Source organism: Microcaecilia unicolor, chromosome 10, assembly GCF_901765095.1.
Source record: "Microcaecilia unicolor chromosome 10, aMicUni1.1, whole genome shotgun sequence".
Classification (NCBI taxonomy): domain Eukaryota; kingdom Metazoa; phylum Chordata; class Amphibia; order Gymnophiona; family Siphonopidae; genus Microcaecilia; species Microcaecilia unicolor.
Window position 1 is genome coordinate 86,450,763 of NC_044040.1, and position 19,871 is coordinate 86,470,633.

Sequence of the window (19,871 nt, forward strand, 5' to 3'; positions counted from 1 at the left end):
AAGTAGTTGGAACTTCTATATCCTCAAGAAAATTTCTGCGATGTGGAGAATGCAGAAGGAGGCTGAGATAAGGACTTAATGGTATCAGCATGTTTCCTAATGAGGTCCATGATCTCTTCCAACTTGTCCCCAAAAATACTGGCTAATGTTCCCTGCCGTGAAGACAATCTACTACTACTACTATTACTACTATTTAGCATTTCTATAGCGCTACAAGGCATACACAGCGCTGCACAAACATAGAAGAAAGACAGTCCCTGCTCAAAGAGCTTACAATCTAATAGACAAAAAATAAATAAAGTAAGCAAATCAATCAATTAATGTGAATGGGAAGGAAGAGAGGAGGGTAGGTGGAGGCGAGTGGTTACAAGTGGTTACGAGTCAAAAGCAATGTTAAAGAGGTGGGCTTTCAGTCTAGATTTAAAGGTGGCCAAGGATGGGGCAAGACGTAGGGGCTCAGGAAGTTTATTCCAGGCGTAGGGTGCAGCGAGACAGAAGGCGCGAAGTCTGGAGTTGGCAGTAGTGGAGAAGGGAACAGATAAGAAGGATTTATCCATGGAGCGGAGTGCACGGGAAGGGGTGTAGGGAAGGACGAGTGTGGAGAGATACTGGGGAGCAGCAGAGTGAATACATTTATAGGTTAGTAGAAGAAGTTTGAACAGGATGCGAAAACGGATAGAGAGCCAGTGAAGGGTCTTGAGGAGAGGGGTAGTATGAGTAAAGCGACCCTGGCGGAAGATGAGACGGGCAGCAGAGTTTTGAACCGACTGGAGAGGGGAGAGGTGACTAAGTGGGAGGCCAGCAAGAAGCAGATTGCAGTAGTCTAAACGAGAGGTGACAAGGGTGTGGATGAGAGTTTTGGTAGAGTGCTCAGAAAGAAAGGGGCGGATTTTACGGATGTTGTAGAGAAAGAAACGACAGGTCTTGGCGGTCTGCTGGATATGAGCAGAGAAGGAGAGAGAAGAGTCAAAGATGACCCCAAGGTTTCGAGCTGAGGAGACAGGGAGAATGAGAGAGCCATCAACAGAAATAGAAAACGGAGGGAGCGGGGAGGTGGGTTTGGGGGGGAAAATGAGAAGCTCGGTTTTGGTCAAATTTAATTTCAGGTGGCGTTGAGATATCCAGGCAGCAATGTCAGACAAGCACGCTGAAACTTTGGTTTGGATGCAAGGTGAGATATCAGGGGTAGAAAGGTAGATTTGGGAGTCATCAGCATAGAGATGGTAGGAAAAGCCATGGGATGAGATTAATGAACCAAGGGAAGAAGTGTAGATAGAATAGAGGAGGGGACCAAGAACAGAACCCTGAGGTACGCTGACAGGCAGAGGGATAGAAGTAGAAGAGGATCCACCAGAGTGAACACTAAAGGTGCGGAGGGAGAGGTAGGAAGAGAACCAGGAAAGGACAGAGCCCTGGAATCCAAGTGAGGACAGGGTATCGAGAAGTATGCTGTGATCGACAGTGTCAAAAGCAGCGGAAAGATCAAGAAGAATGAGGATGGAATATTGACCTCTGGATTTAGCCAGTAATAGGTCATTGGAGACTTTAGTAAGCGCAGTTTCGGTTGAGTGGAGAGGGCGAAAACCAGATTGTAATGGGTCAAGAATAGCATGTGAGGAGAGGAAATCAAGGCAGCGGCGGTGAACAGCACGCTCAAGTAATTTGGAGAGAAAAGGAAGGAGGGAGATGGGTCGGTAATTAGAGGGACAAGTAGGGTCAAGTGAAGGCTTCTTAAGGAGAGGTGTGACCACACAATCTCCCCTGAACCACAAGTTCACGGACAGAAACATGCAGCCATGAGTGTCTCACATTCCTACACCCAAGGCAGAGAGCCGGTACACCCTATCAAAGGAGTCAAAAGTGTCCTTAGCTAGGTATTTTCTGAACTTCTTCTGCTTGCTGGTGAACCTCTATGGCTTGCTCCAGTGGGAGAGTGTCCGCAAAGGTAAGCACGCTGGATGTCATGACCTCTCTGCTCTGTGAAAAAAACAAAGACTGCTGGTCCTGTGTGCTCATGCTGGGAGGGAAGATACTCGTGCATGCACAGTGAGACACCATCAAAGGCTTCTTAAAGCTATAGAATGCTGGGTACATCTGTACCGAGGCTCTGTCAGATGACGTCACCCATATGTGAGAACGATGTCCTGCTTGCTTGTCCTCGGAGAAAACGTCTTCCCAAAAGATACCAAGGTCTTAGCCTCCTTTGCTGGGGACATTTTGAAGTAAGTCTTAGAGTTGGCTCTGGATCTGACCACCACGAAATGAGGAGGAAGCTGAAGCTTTTCGAATCCTAGAGCCTTCTGACTACATACATCAAGTTGACCTTATTGACCTGCTGTACAGAGAGGGATGGGCACTGTCACAGCTACCTTTGGGGGGCAGCATATCAAATTATAGGATATCTCAGCCCTGAGCTCATCCTCAGTCTCCGTGTAGGAGTAGCCTAATGGTTAAGGCAATGAGATGAGATCCTGGGGAACTAGGATCAATTCCCACTGCATCTCCTTGTGACCCTGGGCAAGTCACTTAACCCTCCAGGTACAAAAAACACCTTAGATTGTGAGCCCACTAGGGACAGAGAAAGTACCTGCATATAATACATACAGTGCTGCGTATGTCTAGTAGTGCTGAAGTAATGATAAGTAGCAGTAGTAGTAGTAGTCTCCAAATCAAATGAGACAGAGCCATCTCTCTGACAAAGTCAAAGGAGGAGAGCTCCTCTGGAGGTGACTTTCTCCTTCATGTGGTGGGAAAGGTCAAGGGGAAACCAAGGGATCCCTCCTCCAAGAGGACCTCTAGGAACAGCCGAATCAGACTCATAAAAGTACTTTCCTCAATGTCTGAGTCTCTGCCTGCCTTGCACAAATGACATCTTAATTCGGGCTGGGCCAGGGATGTTGAGGTAATGGAAACCCCCAGTGTGCTGAGGCTTCCGCCCTCTCCCAAGACTGGAGATCAACACTGGTTTGGTGCACATCAGCTCTGATACCACTTGAGACCTCAGTGTTGATGCAAGCAGTTCATGGGCCTCCAGAATGGGCTGGAATGCCTGAGATGCTGGCAACAAAACCCTCATATCTTCCTGAATCGTAGCCCAGAGCCACTCCTCAAAGGCTGCCAGGTTGGTCACATCCTTCAAAGTCATTAGGGTAGTATCAGTAACCTGGTCTCGGCTTGATGGAAGCTGTTGTACCCCATCCAGTTCTCAGGAGGGTCAGCTGGGAGTACTTTGAGGGCATCGGTGACATTGATGCCTCAGTGCTCTTGGCATTGTGATTAAAAGGGAGATCGACACCAATGCTTCTTGATCACCATTGGAGTGTCTCAGCATTGATGAGGACGACAAATCCTTTCTCACCCTTGGGATGGTATCAGAGGATGCCTTGTTATGAAGGCTCCCTTAATGTATTCCCAATGTCTGATGCAGCTCCTAGAGACATACAGACTATATCTCCAATGCCGAAGTTGATGGACCAGATTTCTCAGCACCAAAAATTCATTTGCATTGCTTCTCTTGATACCTCTTCTTGACATCTGTGAACAGAGTTTACAAGAAGAGGGAATATGATCGGCCCCCAAGCACTGCAGGCACCAATTATGTGTGTCCATTATGAACATGGTCCTGCCACTTCTTAAAACCACTGGGAGTTTTCTGGGAAAAACAGCCAAAGCTAAATCAAGTGGCTCGATGGTGAGAAGATTCACGACTGGGCACCCGAGGCTTAAGGAGGCCTAATGGGAAAACTTGTAAGTGCCTAAACTTCTGACTAAACAAAATAAATGTGGGGGAGGAGGGAAGGAACACTGGCTCCATGCAAGACACTTACAATTCAGTGTACTGTTAGTCTTGACGTGGCGCTGTGTTTCATCAAAATTGCCTGCTTCAGGAGTCTTACTGTCACTACAAGTTCATCAAAATAGCGTGTCAAATATGTCACAGAGATGGGGCAGTCTTGAAAAAGACTTAGAATATGCTTCAGGAGTGGTGTAAAGACAGCTGACAATTAGCACAGCAAATTCAGTGGGTTTCACTGGATGATGAAAAAACAGAAGAACAAATCTCTGAGGTCCAAGGATAGACACGAACACAGTGAAGGGGACTAAAAAAGACGATGCTCCCAAGTATTTCAATGTTTTTCAGCATCCAAGACCTGACACGGGCTGTATTTCAGCCACTATGCCTGCATCAGGAGTCTCAAAGGATGTTTCTGAAACAGTACGTCCTATAGCGCTGTGCGCCAAGCATAATTCTGGCAAACACTGGCTATCGCCAAACAGTAAAATCAATCCAAACTCAGAATGCGAACAACATTCCACAAAGAACTCATTTGACTCTATCAACACAGCTGCTTTAATGTGTATTTTGAATAACACTTTTTAGATAACAGAATGTGAAAATTGTACAAAGGTGTCATAAATGTGAACTAAGGCCCAGAAGTACTAGGAAAATAGAGCAAAAATAGCTTCTAGTCTAAAGTTAAAGGAAGAGTTCCACACTCAACGTCATAGAATGCACGAAAAAGAGAAATGGTGCATTTGAGAGTTTGTTTTAATTAAAAATCACAATTATTCCTTTTTCTGTAATTCATATAAATATGCACACCACCTAATATAATGTTTAAGATAGTATTGTAGGTGTCATGCATGGATATACCAAGGGTGCAGCCACACAGGGTGCAAGGGAGGCAGGGTGCCAAAATTGGTCACTGTCCATTGTCTCCTCTTCTTGGCTGTGGGCCAGTTGCAGTGGGGAAGTTGTCACACAGGGTGCGATTCTGGCCTGGTACTGTGTGTGTAACTGTATTTATTTAGTTCCATTAGCCAGCCTCCTAAATGGAATAAATGGAGCCTTTCAGCTGGCAATAATATGTTAAAATTTTTTTTACTGAGATTGTGAAGACTTTTCAAGACACTGTGACTTGCTGATATGCACACTTCAAGAGGAGTGGTTTAAGGAAAGATAAAAGAGGAGAGTTAAAAAGGAGCTGTAAAATGAAGAGATGAACATATAGAAAATGGCTCTCTGGAGCTCTCTTCATCTGCTAAATTTGAATCATTAAAGAAATATGAAATAAGATGGCCACCCCACATTTATTTTGATCCACTCTTTTAGGAAGCAAAAATCATTTGAGGAAATAAAGCAAATGTCAACATATGTTCAAGTTCTCTCTTACAATGTGTCACCTTCAAAAATATTATGGGGCTCATTTTCAAAACAGAAAAACATCCAAAAAAACGGCCCAAAGCAGCAGATGGATGTTTTTCTTGCAAAAACGTCCAAATCGCTATTTTGAAAACACATTTTTTTAGACGGTTTTCTATGCAGTCCACATCACAAGGGGGCATATCAGGAGCGTGTCAGAGGCAGAATTTAAGAACTCCCAACACTTAAGATATTTTTCTGCCATAATGGAACAAAGCAAAAACATCCAAGACTAAAACCTAGACATTTTGGGCTAGACCTGTTTTACTAACGATTAAGTCACAAAAAGGTGCCCCACATGACCAAAAGACCACTGGAGAGCTTAAGGTATGACCCCTCCCCCCTTACTCCCCCAGTGGTCGATGACTACCTAAAGATGCAAAAGAAATAGTATATACCAAGCTTTATGACAGCTTTAGATGTTATGGCCAGCCCTATTAGAGCAGCAAGCAGGTTCCTGGAGTAGCCTAGCGGTTGATGCAGTGCACTGTAGAGAAGGGGACCCAGGCCCATAACCCACTCTGTGTCACATCCCTCACAACCGTAGCGGGCCGACACTCCGACGGTGCTGCACTGGACCAATGTTTCTTTCGGCAGTGCTAGGCTTGTGCAGAAGTTGCTGGGGTTGCTGGCATTGCCCGCCGTCCCACCCGTGCTTCGGTGCTCCATCCTGCAGGCTGCTCGGGCCATGGCCCCACCTCCTTGCTCCGCGGGGATTGGCCTCCCCTGCAGGCGGGCTCATGTTCTCCTTCCTTACCATTGGCCTTTTCACAGCTCTTCTCCCCAGTAGTACCTGCTGACATCAGACGCCAGCACTATTTCTGGAAGCCTTTCCTCTGCTTTATTGCTTCCGCTTCCACTTTGGTGGGTGTTGCTTGCTCGGTAGTGCGTTTCTCCTCTGCTTTGTTCCTTGCTACTGCCTGTACCTGGATTACTCTCGTGTCTGCTGCCTGCCTACTGACACTGCCTGAAGCTGGATTACTCTCCTGCCTGCTGCCTGCCCATTGGACATTGCTTGTACCAGGACCATTCCCTTCTGTTCCCTCTGGCTGGTTCCTCAGCGCCCCTCTCCTCAGCTTCCCACACAAGTCCTGCCGGCTGCCCGCACCTGGAGGCTCAACCTCCGGGGAACAGGGGTCACCGCAGGTGAACCTCGGGGTTGCCCGGCTGCCAAGCAGAGTCCGGGGGCGTGTCACACGCTCAGCAGTGCTCCACTTGGCACAAGAACTCACAAGTCTGACACTCTGTTACACTTGTGGAGGAAAGTATGACCCCTCTATAAACCTACTGTACCCACATATAGGTGACACTTGCAGGCATAAGGGCTATTGTATGTTTATGTTTATTAAAAAACTTGATATCCTGCCGTTTCTGAGTGCAGGTCATAGCGGCTAACAATTAAAACAATAGAAATCTACTATAATAAAAAGCATCTCCAACATTCTGAAGCTGACTCCGTGGCAGTGAAGAGTTTTGTAGGGTCCGTGCTGCCTGTAACGCTGTATCCATCTCCTGTCCTGACGGTTGCATGCTTTCTGGTTCGTCACAAGCAGCAGTGACCAACCACAGGATAGCAGCATGAGGCACACCAACTTACAAAGAAGTTTCCTCCTCGAAATCAATGTTCTTGGTCCCCTTCATTGCCGCCTCTCCCGCCACCATACCTGGCGAAACCTGATTCCCCTCCAGCAAGATGGAATCCTCTGCCACCTCCTCCGGCGAGGTCTGCTGCCCCTTCGAGTCGCCATTTGCTTTGGCGCTCGGCACTACGGCCCCATCTGGTTGTGGCGGTGGAGGGGTAGCTGGTCCTAGTGGGCTGATCGAGAATTCGCTCTCCAAACTGGGGCTCTTCCTTGCCCCAGTAGCGGAAGCGCCCATCGGGGTAGACACCAAAAACGAGGAGATGGACGTTTGTCCCAAAGAGGAGGGCACTAGCCTCGGGAGGGGAGGTCCCTTAGGCTTACCCTTCCTCTTTGGCACGCTCGTTCGTGGAGAAAAGGTAAATTTTTAAGTTCTTAAGATGAGCGTTCCTCTCCCGCGTCCTGCTCAGTTGCCATCTTGGAATCTCTCCGTCTGCTCCCTCTTCTGACAACATTGATTAATAGATCCCTTACTGAAGGGTTGTTCCCATGATTTTTAAGAGGGCAGCTGTCCATCCATTACTTAAAAATTAGAAACTTGAGCCTAATGTGGTAAATAATTATCGACCGATTTCATCTTTAATGTTTTTTGCTAAGATTTTAGAAAAGGTTGTTTTACTGCAGGATTTTAACAATATTCTTGATAGTTCACAATTTGGCTTCTGAGCAAAAAACTCAACTTTCACCTTACTAATCTCTATTTTTGACATGATTCAAGTAGGTTTTGATAGGGGTGAATGCTATTTTATGGTGTTTTTAGACATCACAGTGGCCTTTGTGTCAAGATTGTGGTTGTGACCCCTCTCAGACTCACCTTATTTCCGGCGGTCAGCTTCTGAGCTGGCTTCTGTCTGTTCTTCCTGAGTTAGCTCTGTCTCTGTGTGCTGGCTGCTTCCAGCATGGCTCTAATTACTCCACTATACTGCACCTGTGTGTGTTAAGCCTCTCTGTGCTTCAGTATGCTTTCGGCCTGTGTCCTGTAGTTGTGACTTCATCAGTCAGGGCCTTGATAAGGAACTGGTGTTCTTCTATTCAGTGCCTTTGCATCGCCTAAGGTCTCTACGTCAGTTGGTGTGCTGCTGCACTTCGGCTTGTTTCTGTCTGTGGGCTTTTGCCCTCTGCTCTAGTGTGTCTGTTTGTGGGCTTTGGCCTTCTGCATCAGTGTTTCTGTCTGTGGGCTGTTGCCTTCTGTTTCAGTGTGTCTATTTGTAGGCTTTTGCCTTCTGCTTCAGTGCGTCTGTTTGTGGGCTGTTGCCTTCTGCTTCAGTGTGTCTCCCTGTGGGCATGTCTGCCTTCTGCTTCTGTGGGTCTGTTTTATTTCCCTGTGTGTGTGTGGCCTAGCTTTGTGTTTTGCCTTGTTTGTCTATTTTGTGTTTCTTGTTCCCTCCTGCCTTTTTCCTCTAAGCTTGTTGCTGAACCCTGTTCCCTGAGGAAGGTTTCTCCAGTTCTATGTCCTGATTCCTAGTCCCTGTTAGTCAAGCTTGCTTTTGAGTCCTATTCCCTGTGTGTGTTCCTGGATCCCGTAAGTCCTGCCGGCTGCCCGCACCTAGGGGCTCAACCCCTAGGGAACAGCAGTCAAGTATAGGTGAAGTCTGTTCCAGTCCGAGTGTGTTAGTCCAGTGTGTTCCTGCCTGCTACTTTTTACATCTGCAGTCCCTGCCTTGTTTGTGTGCTAGCCCAGTGCTGGTTGAGGTGGTTTTGCCTGCCACTGCCACTCCTCGGCAGTGATCCAAGGGCTCACAAATCCTGTTTTCCCTGGAAAGCCTGACACTTTGACACTTTAGCTCATGGGGTTCTCTTACAGCACTTGAAATCTCTAGGGATTAATGAGAAAGTCTGGGATTGGTTTAAATCTTTTCTATCCAATCGCTCATTTTGTATGCAAAATGTTCTCAACTGCTCTGAATGGAAACCACTTTTAGCAGGTGTTCCTCAAGGATCTGCTTTGTCTGCAGTACTTTTTATTTCCCCATTCAGAAATCTATTGATGAATCCCTGACTTTTCTTTCAATTTGTTTACAAGTGGTTAATAGTTGGACGAAAGCAAATCACTTTAAACTGAATATTGTTAAAACACAAGTGTTGCTCTTGTCAAGTAATAATTCTCCTATAGGTGTACCACCAACAATTAAATGTGATGATATTTCCATCCCAATTCTTACAGAATATAAATATTTGGGTGCGATTGTTGATTCGTGTTTATCTTTGAAAGCCCTAGTAAAGAGTGTAATCAATAAAACTTTTTTCCGCCTTAAAATACTCAGGAGATTAGAAGACCTAGTATCTGTTGCTAATTTTCATACAGTATTACAAGCAATGATTTCAGCTGTTTTGGACTATTGTAACTCTCTTTATTTAGGCCTTCCTAATTATGTGGTGCAGGCAATTTAGATTGCATAGAATGCTACTGCTCGATTGTTATCTGGTATGTCTAGATATGACCATATCAAGCCTATATTGAAGAATCTCCACTGGTTGCCAATTGAGTAGCAGATTAAATTTAAGATCTTAAGCTTATTCAGTGGCATAGCCAGACTTGACATTTTGAGGAGGCCCAGACTTAACATGAGGGAACAATAGGCATATAAGTGTGAGTAGTGCTTGGTATACTCCGAAATAATGCCTGAGAAGGCATTTGATGACAGATTTCTAGTAAACAGTCTATCCTGCACCAAACCTAAACCCCATACATTCTTATGGAAACTTTAGGCTCCTTTTATAAAGCCAAGATAGTGATTCCTGGCATGGCAAATGTGACGAAGCCTATTCAATTCCTATGAGCTTTGTCGCATTTGCTGCATGGGAATCACTACTGCAGCTTTGTAAAAGGAACCTTTTGGAAAAACTGACATTTTAAAATAAATTTGCATTACCCCATAACTTAAACTTTGCCATTAAAGTAGAGTTGAGTCTGGTTAACATCTCAATACACAACAAAGTATCCTGCAAAATAATTACAACAATGGTACATATCCTTCAACTTTGCTTTATAATAAATATAAACACCTTAATAAGCTGTATTAATAAAACAGTTACATACTTTTGAAGTAGCAGTTTAAATACGTAGCCTAAGAAATCTAATATAAAAAAAAATACCAACCCCTAACACTGCACACTGGACTATCAAGCTGTTAATTTAAACATATATTTTGTATCCACAGAAATCCCCATAGCTCCTCCTCTAAAAATGGATGCAAAGCAGAAAAAGGGCATTTCCTCAGGAACTTGCAATTCAAAAAAAAGTTGATTTTGGTACAATCTCAATAAAAACATAGATCCTTTCCAGTCCCAAGCATATTATGAAGTACTGTATCTATAATACAAAGCCTACAGAAATCACTCAGGACCTGTAGAGCTAATCTACTTTACCATAATCTCACTAAGCTACAGATGTAACACAACAAGGACCAGACTACCAGGCCTCAGTCACAAGCACTGAACACAAATATACCCTTGCAGGTACAAAATAAGTGACCACGAACTTAAAATATGGATACATAGACAAAAATTAAACTTGAAGCCCAAGAAGCCACACTCTGCAGGCAGTAAAACACTAGAGAAAGAGAAATAGAAACAGCACCCTGCACTCTTCAAACTACAAAGAAAGCAGTGTAAACTACATTTACTGTAATTCCCATTCACTAAATTAAGAATAAAATTATTCTTTCTACCTTTGTTGTCTGGTTGTTGTTTTTTTTTTTCCAATCATGTTTGTCCCAGTCTCCAGTTTTTGCTTTCCTCTAGCTTTTCTTAATTTTCTTTACAAGATCTCCAGTCCATTTCCTATTTCTTCTCTCCTTCCTCTTCATTTCTTCTCCTATATCCACTTCTGACTTTGATCTTTTCCCTTCAGCTTTCCTTCATTTATTTTTCCACCTCTCAATCTACTCAGACTTCATTTGTTCTTAGAATTCAATCTTCGTCTTTTTAAAGCCACATCTACCTACAGCTTTTCATCTCCCTCACCCCAATCATCCCATTCTTCATCCTGTTATTCCTGTTTTTTTATAACTCTCCCCTCTTCCAACACCTTCTATTTCCTCCCTTCAAATACAGCATCCTCTCTCTATTTTCACTCCTCTGACCAGTATCTTCTCTCTTTCTCTCGCCCCTTCTGTCCAGAATATCCTCCATCCTTATCTCAATCCAACATCTCTCCCCATCACCCTGCTCCCCCTCTTATCCAGCATTCCTCCATGCCCCTCTCCCCTTCCATGTCAGCATCTCCCCTATATCCCTATTCCTCCCATGGCAAGCATATCTCCTCTCTGTCCCCATCCCCGTCCAATGTCTAGCACTCCCATCATTTTCTTACTCCCCACCCCTCATTTCCAGCATCTCCAGTTTTTCTACTCACCCCATGGCCAGCATCCTCCAGTATCCCTTTTTCCTCCCTTCCTGATCTAACATCATCTCTTTCCCCCTCCTCCAAGCCAGCATCTTCATCCATCCATTCTAGTACATCCCTTCTCTTCCTCCCACCCCCATTCCAATTCAGCATCTCCATTCTGTCACCTTACTCTCCCCCATGTCTACTATATCCCCTTCTTCTCCCTCTTTGTTGTCTGGGCAATACTATTTTTCTAATTGGGCTGGTCTCAGTCTCTTTTCCACTTTCCTTATATCAGTCTTCTCCTAAATTCTTTTTCAGGTTTGCCTTTCCATTTCTTCTCTCTTTTGTCTTCTCTATAGCTGTCTGGCTCTAATTCCCCCCCCCCCCCCTCACTTTTCTCTTGTTTTTTATCTGCCTATTTAATTTTACCCTCATTCTCCCCTTCTCTCACCCTCTAGTCATTAGTCTCCTCCTTTCACGTCTCATCTACCTACTGGTTTTTCCCATTTCCCTCTCATCCCCTCTCCAGCACTCCCACACCGCATACTACCTAGTGAGAAAAAAGAACAGATAGGACTGCTACAGATCTCTACACAGAAACCACACCTAGGTCAAATGCACAAAACACAAACAGGCCCTCAACAAATAGGAAACAAAGGACCACAAATTAGTAATACAGAGCTGAAAAGACTGAAATGAACCCTCAAGAAGTCAGACCTTGCATACAGCAAACAGAGAAACAAAAACTAAAATGCAGAGAGGCACATTTCCCAAAACCGACATATTCCAATTAATACATTCAAAATAAAATACTTTTTATACCTTTCTTGTCTGAGCATTTTAATTTTCCTATTCACTTTGGTTAAAGTGTCTGTGTTATGATTCTGCCAGTTTGGCAGGGGAAGGGGGGTGGACTTCACTCCTGATTGGCTGGCAGGGTCTGACTGACGTCAGGGGGTGTACTTTAGCCTGCTTCCTCCTGCCCTTCCTGCTTTGACGTTACATTTCCTTGTAACTAGAAAGCCGCGCAGGTTGTGGCTTTCCTAGAAAGCCGTGCAGGTCTGGCTTTGATCTATGTTTCTGTTTAGGGATTCCTTTTCCCTGCCCCTGTTTGTGTTAGCTGGTTGGTAATCAGCTCACTGCCTCCAGCTGGGCTCTCCCTCTCTGTGTGCAGTTCTCAGTGGGAAGTCGGGCTGTGTGTTTGTTCAGCAGGGGGGGGGGGGCTGCGCTCCGAGCTTTCTTTCTTTCTGTTTGTTTATTTTAGGATCTTCCTGGTGTGCCTGCCTGCTAGCTCAGTAAGTTTAACCCTTTGTGTGCTGTGGCTCTGCATCTGTCTTCTGGGTGTTCTGTCAGAGATTTCTTTTCTCTTCTGTTGTGTCTTTTCCCTGGCTTTTGGCTGGGGCCAGGGTTTTTCTTTTGTTTGCTGTTCCTGTCTCTGGCTTGTAGGGGCTTCCTGTATTTAGTTCCCCTGTCCTGCGCTGGTCCCCTGGGAGGGTGTGGCCCTGCTCTGGTTCCTTTGTTCCTCCCTTTGCCTTGCGGCTGGTGTTCAGCGCGTGCCTGGCACCTTGGGGTCCCGGGGGGACTCCTGGGTCTCTTTCACCCCTCCCTGTGTGTGTCTGGGTTCCAGTTCGGCCGTGAGGCCCACAGGAGTGGCTCTGAGCGCCTGGCTTCCAGTTTGGCCGCGAGGCCCGCCTGTATGCCTATTTCCCTTTCTTCCTGAGGTGCTGCGGGGGAGGGTAGGTTAGGGGTATTACGTAGCTGGGGTGTGCAGTGGTGAGTCGGTCTCCCCTTGGCCTGGGTCGGCGCTCTGCTGGCCTCGGCCAGGGCTCAAGGGCTCACGACCAACCCAACGGATTACAGTCTGTTTTCTGCTTTTCTCAGTTTTTTTTCCTGTCCTTGCAGGGTCTCCTGTCAATTTGACATTTCTTTTCTCACCAAGTTTACCATCTATCTGCATCCCCAGTTGTACGGTCCAGCATCTCATCTGTGTCCCTATCTTTATCCTCCCCCATGTTTAGCATCTGTTCTCTCAGGAACCCCATCTCCCTCTTTTCCAGCATTGCCCTCCCCCCTTGGCCCCTATCTTTCCAGTATTGCCCTCCCCCTTTGGCCCCATCTCCTTCTTTTCCAGCATTGCCCTCCCCTCTTGGCCCCCATCTCCCTCTTTTCCAATATTGCCCTCCCCCACTTGGCCCCCATCACTCTATTTTCCAGCATTGACTCCCCTCCCAGGCCAATATCATTCCCTCTCTCCCCTCTTCCTTCCCCCCATGGTCTGGCATTTCTCCTACTCCCCTGTGGGTCCTGCATTTCTCTCTTATGCTTTCCCTTCCTTTCCCCTCCCCACAGTCTTCCCTACTTCTTTTCTAGTACCAGCAGCGACAGCTGCAGCAATTAGAGCAGGATGCTTTCAGCTGGCATTGGAGCTTTCTCTCTGCAAGGTCCTGCCTATTTTGATGCAACTTCCTATTTCCGTGTAGGTGAGACCTTGCAAAGAGAAAGCTCCGACGCCAGCTGGAAGCAGCCTGCTCTGTTTGTAACTCAATAAAAAATGATTTAAAAAGAAAAAAGAGAGGTAGGGAAGACTGTGGGGGTGGGAGAGGAAGGAAGAGGGTGAGGCAGTGATGCAAGACTGGGGGGGGGGGGGTAGGGAAGGAAGCGGAAGAGGGGAAAACATATAGAGGGCAGACGTGGGGAAAAACTTGCCATTTCTAAAACTGGCCCTGCATAGAAAGCCTGTGCACCTGACTGGGGGGGGGGGTGCTTGAGCCAAGATCAGGGGGCCTGGGCCCCCGAGCCCCCCGTAGCTACGCCCCTCTTAATACATAAAGCATTGAACGATGATGCTCCACTAATGCTGGCAACCTCCCTTTGGTTCTACACACCCTTGTGAAGCCTATGCACCTCGGACAAATTTTTACTTGATATACTTTGCTTTAAACATATCACAGCCAATACTGCGATACAGGTGAGAGTGTGCCAGCGACAGTAACTGGGAGGAGGAAGGTGTGAAAGAGATTCATATAGACGTGTTGGGGGTAAATGGGGAGAGGATGTATGCGATCCAGAGAGATGAAAATGCTGTCATGAGGAGAAGAGCCGCTGTGCATCAGACTGTGGCCTCCTCCTCTATTGGCCAAAGCTTGACTAGCACTTTGAACCTCATTACAATAGCTGTTCCTCATAGTTCAAAGTGCATAATTAATGACTTATCAGTAAAAATGTTTAACAAAGTGTATTTACTAATCATCTATGATTTTCAGAAACAGTTCTCTTTTAAAAAAATGTATTTTTTTTCAAAAACAGTGATGAAATGTAATATTAAAACAAAAAAAGTAGAAAAGAAACCCACTAATGAGATCCAAAAAAGAAAACAGAATCAAGCCAACAAAGAATTTGAGCAATCTTGATAGTAGGGATGCTATAATAGGTTTCTGGGACATGTCTCACCAGGTCAGTAATTACTGGCTGAATATGTACTTTGTTCCGTAGTGCTGTCTGCTGTGTACAGAAAGCTGCTGAGGGGTTGATGTCTGTACATCTGTAACCAAACAAAAAATACTTGATGAAACACATAAAACATGCTTAACAGAGTACTGATATCAGAAACATTAAGCAGGGTGACTGAATGGCTGAGCACTGAATATATATACGGCAGTGGCATACATTCAAATTAAAGGTCCTCAAATAACAATTTGGAAAAGGAAAGCCAGAGTGGGAGTTTCCACCTCAGAAAGTCTAGAAATAGCTGCAAGTGGCCTTTTTCCTTGGGCCCCCCTGAACTGCTGTCAGACTTGTGAGTTCTTGTACCAAGTACAGCGCTGCTGAGCCCGGTACTCGGACCAGGTTCTGCTTGGCGGCCATACAACCCCGGGTTTCACCTGCGCTGCCCGTCATTCCCCAGAGGTTGAGCCCCTAGGTGCGGGTGGCCTGCAGGACTTACGAGACGGGGCTGGAAGCAGGGTGATGAACGTATCAGCCAGGCAGGCAGCAGGCAAGAGAGTGATCCAGGTACACGCAATGTCAATAGGCAGGCAGGAGAGTAATCCAGGTACAGGCAAAGTCAATAGGCAGACAGCAGGCAAGATGGTAATCCAGGTACAGGCAATGTCAATAGGCAGGCAGCAGGCTAGAGAGTAATCCAGGTGCAGGCAAAGTCAATAGGCAGGCAGCAGGCAAGAGAGAGTAATACAAGTACAGGCAAAGTCAGCAACGAGGGACAAAGTAGAGAAGAAGCAAACAACAGAGCAAAGTAAACACCTACCAAAGCATTGAGGCTGGGAAGGGTTCCACAGAAATAGTGCTGGCATCAGGCTTTCACTGGAAACAGCTGAGAAGAAGAGTAAGGGAAGCAGCCAGGCATCCAATAGGGAAAGAGCAGAGGAAGCAAGGGACAGCCCATAGGTAAGGCCTGAGAGATGGACAATCAGTACACCAGTCACAGGGAGCCAATCCCCATGGAGCAAGGAGGCAGGGCAGAGATGCTGTTGAAGGGAACCCCGGCCCTACACCGACTGAGGGAGCGCCATTACCAGCAAGGTGAGGGGCTTGACAACTGCAGGGACTTACTAGGCAAAATAGAGAGTGGCATAGACCCAAATCCTTTGGGCATACCCCATATAATTTAGTATATAGATCAATGCCTCCTGTGTCCGTCAGGTAGCTGGCCTCTGGCCAACTCAGTCATCTATCCACTTTTGGTTGGTAAATGGGTACCCAACCTAGGCGGGAGGTGTAAAGATGACTGGGAGAAGCAATGGAAAACCACATCACTAATAATCTGCTCTCATAAGTTGTTCACAACTTGGTACTTGCATACAGGGGACCAGCTTTACCTCTAAACAAAAACAGCATTTTCCAGTTTAACCTTAAATCTGTAACATATGTATTTGGAAGTGACATCATCGACCTGGATGGCCACTTAATCTGAGAGCTCCACACTCCTCACCTACATTTCTGCTATATCAGCTGTCATCGAGACTTCCAATTCATAACCTTCCCCCGTGCATGTTAAATATTGCTTATGACTTCAAAGTATAAAGCTTCTGAATCAGGTAATTTTAGCCGCTCTGCTTCCCGCTCATGCAGCATACTAATTCTCCAACGCGTGGTGTCCTGTGTGACTCCAAGGTTGAGACATCCTTGGGAGAGGAGGAGGATGCAGGAGCTGTCTGTGGCTTGGCTTGGGAATTGAAACACTGCAAGGGTAATCTGTGGCCCCACACGTGCAGATTTATTTTTTCTCAGTAATCTGGCTCTGTGACGTCTCCAAACTGCCTTTTACCTGCATGGTGGCTTCTGCTGTTGGTGTTCCTGCAGCCAAGCCTCATTCCTAGTTTTGACCTCATCAGCCAACTCCTTTATAGAGGACCTTGGAACTTTAATGCCTTGTTTTTGCAACAGGTCTCTTTACCTTTTTCTTGCTGTAATGTTATTGTTTGAATCTGAGTGTACTGGTGTTCTTGTTAGCTGTATCTCTGGGCACAGCCTTGAGCTGTTCCTGTGTGGGTGTGTTCTTGTTTGAATCTGAGTGAATTACTTTTCTGTTAGCTGGGCTTCCAGGCACAGCCCTGTAATGTTTATGGGTGTGGTTCTTGTTTGAACCTGTGTGAATTACTTTTCTGTGTTTGGAATCTGAGTGGCTGTGTGGCACAGCCTTGCTTCTTTGTGTGGGTTCCCTTTACCCTGTGCTTACTGTATCTGATGTTTGAATTTGAGTGGTTGTGTGGCTCCCCTTTACCCTTTGAGTGTCGTGTAGCACAGCCTTGAGTGATTTCCCTTTACCCTTTGCTAGCTGTCCGAGTGCTGTGTGGCACAGCCTTGAGTGCTTCTATAAGTAGTTTCCCTTTACCCTTTGCTAAATGTCTGAGTGCCATGTGGAACAGCCTTGAGTTGTTTCTCTGTGTGGCTTCCCTTTACCCTTTGAGTGGATCTGTGGCACAACCTTTCTTCTTTGTGTGGCTCCTCTTTATCCTTTGAGTGGCCATCAGGCTTATTTTCGAAAGAGAAGGGCGCCCATCTTCCGACACAAATCGGGAGATGGGCGTCTTTCTCTCAGGGGCGCCCAAATCGGCATAATCAAAAGCCAATTTTGGGCGCCCTCAATTGCTTTCCGTCATGGGGACGACCAATGTTCATGGGGGGGGGGGGGGGGGGTGTCGGCAGCGTAACAAAGGTTGGACTGGGGCGTACTTAACACATGGGCATCCTCAACCGATAATGGAAAAATGAAGGGTGTCCCTGACGAGCACTTGGCCAACTTTATTTGGTCCATTTTTTCTTGCAACCAAGCCTCAAAAAGGTGCCCAAACTGACCAGATGACCACCGGAGGGAATCGGGGATGACCTCCCCTTACTCCCCCAGCGGTCACTAACCCCCTCCCACCCTAAAAAAGACTTTAAAAAATGTTTTCCCAGCCTCTATGCCAGCTTCAAATGTTATACCCAGCTCCATGACAGAAGTAAGCAGGTCCCTGGAGCAGTTTTAGTGGGTGCAGTGCACTTCAGGCAGGCGGACCCAGGACCATCCCCCCCACCTGTTACACTTGTGGTGGTAAATGTGGTGTACAGTTGTGGGGAGTGGGTTTGGTGGGGGTTGGGGGTTTCAGCTCCCACGGTAAGGGAGCTATGCACATAGGAGCAATTTGTGAAGTCCACTGCAGTGCCCCCTAGGGTGCCCGGTTGGTGTCCTGGCATATGAGGGGGGCCAGTGCACTACGAATGCTGGCTCCTCCCATGATCAAATGGCTTGGATTTGGTCGTTTCTGAGATGGGCGTCTTTGGTTTCCATTATCGCCGAAAATTGGGGACGACCATCTCTAAGGTCGACCTAAATGTGGAGATTTGGGCGTCCCCGACCGTATTATCAAAACGAAAGATGGACGCCCATCTTGTTTCGATAATACGGGTTTCCCCGCCCCTTCGCAGGGACGTCCTGCGAGGACAGCCCCAGGAAAACTTGGGCGTCCCATTCGATTATGCTCCTCCACATGGCCCAGCCTTGGTCTGTTTCTTTGTGTGGCTGCCCTTTACCTTAGAATGGCCGTTTGGCCCAGCCTTGAGTTGCTACCTTAGATTGGCCGTGTGGCCCAGCCTTGAGTTGCTTCTCTGTGTGGCCCCCCTTTACCCTTTGAGTGGCCGTGTGGCCCAGCCTTGACTTGTTTCTTTGCATGACTTCTCTTTACCTTAGAATGACCATGTGGCACTGCCTTGAGTTGTTTCTCTGTGCGGCTTCCCTTTACCCTTTGAGTGGCTGTGTGGCACAGCCTTGCTTCTTTGTGTAGCTCCCCTTTATCCTTTGAGTGGCCATGTGGCCCGGCCTTGATTTTGTGTGGCTTCCCTTTACCTTAGAATGGCTGTATGGCCCTGCCTTGAGTTGCTTCTCTGTGTGGCTTCCCTTTACCTTTTGAGTGGCCTCTCTGTGTGGCATGAGTGGGCTGCTCTTCTGTTTAACTGTGGCTACTAGCACAGCCCTGAGCTTCCTCTCTGTTTGGTTCTATTTGAGTGGGTAGTTCTCCCTTTTAGCTGTGGCTACTAGCACAGCCCTGAGCTGCCTCTCTGTGTGGCACGGGTGGGCAGCTTTTCGTTTAGATGTGGCTACTGGCATAGCCCTGAGCTACCTCTCTGTGTGATTTCTGTTTGAGTCCTCTCTGTTGAGGTTTCTGTTGTAGTCTGAGTGGCTTACCCTTTCGTTTAGCTATGGCTTCTAGCACAGTCCTGAGCTACCTCTTTGTGTGCTTTCTGTTTGAGTCTTCTCTGTGAGGTTTCTGTTTGAGTCTGAGTGGCTTATCCTTTGTGTGGGGTTGTCTTTTCCCTTCAGTTTGTTCGAGCCTGTGTGCAGGTTCTTTTTACCTCTTGTTTGTGGCTATGTTTTGTGCAGCGTGTGTGCACTGCTTGGTTAGTATTTGCTTAGAGGATTTCATTCTGTTTCTTTCTCCTTTCTTTCTGTTTGTCTGGGTTCCAGTTCGGCCTTGCGGCCCCCTTATGCTTGGACACTGTTATGTATGGGTTCCAGTTTGGCCTTGCGGCCCGTATGAGTGTCCTTCCTTCCGTTCCTGGTTCCTGCTACAGCCAGAGTCTGTTTCTACCTTGGCTTGAGTGTGCACTACTTATTTGCCTTGTGCCTTGTCTTGGGTTGTTCTGGATCCACTTCTTGGTCTGTCTTGTCTGGATTCAGCGTCTGGCTCGCCTCTGCTTTGTGCTTGTGCAATCCCAGAGAACTTCTCTGCTGCAGCCCTGGTTGCAGTTCAAGGGCTCACCATCCCTGAATCTTGACAAAGGTCATGCGGGTCATGATTTTGGACAAGATTGACATTATTCATACTGACATGAGGAAACGGGAAGCATAATTAGAGCATGTTGAAAGTAAAATGGATGAGGCTCTCACTGAACCACATGCTCAAATGGCTGTGTTCCTGATCCATACAGAGAAGATTCAATTTAAGAATGATGATTTGGAGAATCAGGGACAGAGAAAGAATCTCCGGTTCTGGGGTGTCCCGGAGTCGGATGGGACTAAAAATGTTTTGGTGATTGTCCAGGAACTATTCAGACAGTTGTTGTTGGATACCGAAGTGCGCACAGAGCTCTGTTGAAATAGAGAGAGCACATCGAGACCTTGGATATATGGCGCAGAAATGCCCTTGTAATATCATTGTGCAGTTTGCTAAGTACTCTATCAAGGAGCAGATTTTGC

At 46.6% G+C, this 19,871-nt stretch overlaps 1 protein-coding gene across 2 annotated transcripts in view; it reads right to left on the reverse strand.

Annotated features, from left to right (window-relative positions):
* Window positions 1-19,871, reverse strand: part of N6AMT1 (N-6 adenine-specific DNA methyltransferase 1) — a 167,117-nt gene that overhangs the window by 62,192 nt on the left and 85,054 nt on the right. For both annotated transcript variants that reach the window (XM_030215902.1, XM_030215901.1), the window contains exon 4: window positions 14,627-14,717. In XM_030215902.1, coding sequence (XP_030071762.1) covers window positions 14,627-14,717 — 91 coding nt within the window. The remainder of the gene's footprint in view (window positions 1-14,626; window positions 14,718-19,871) is intronic.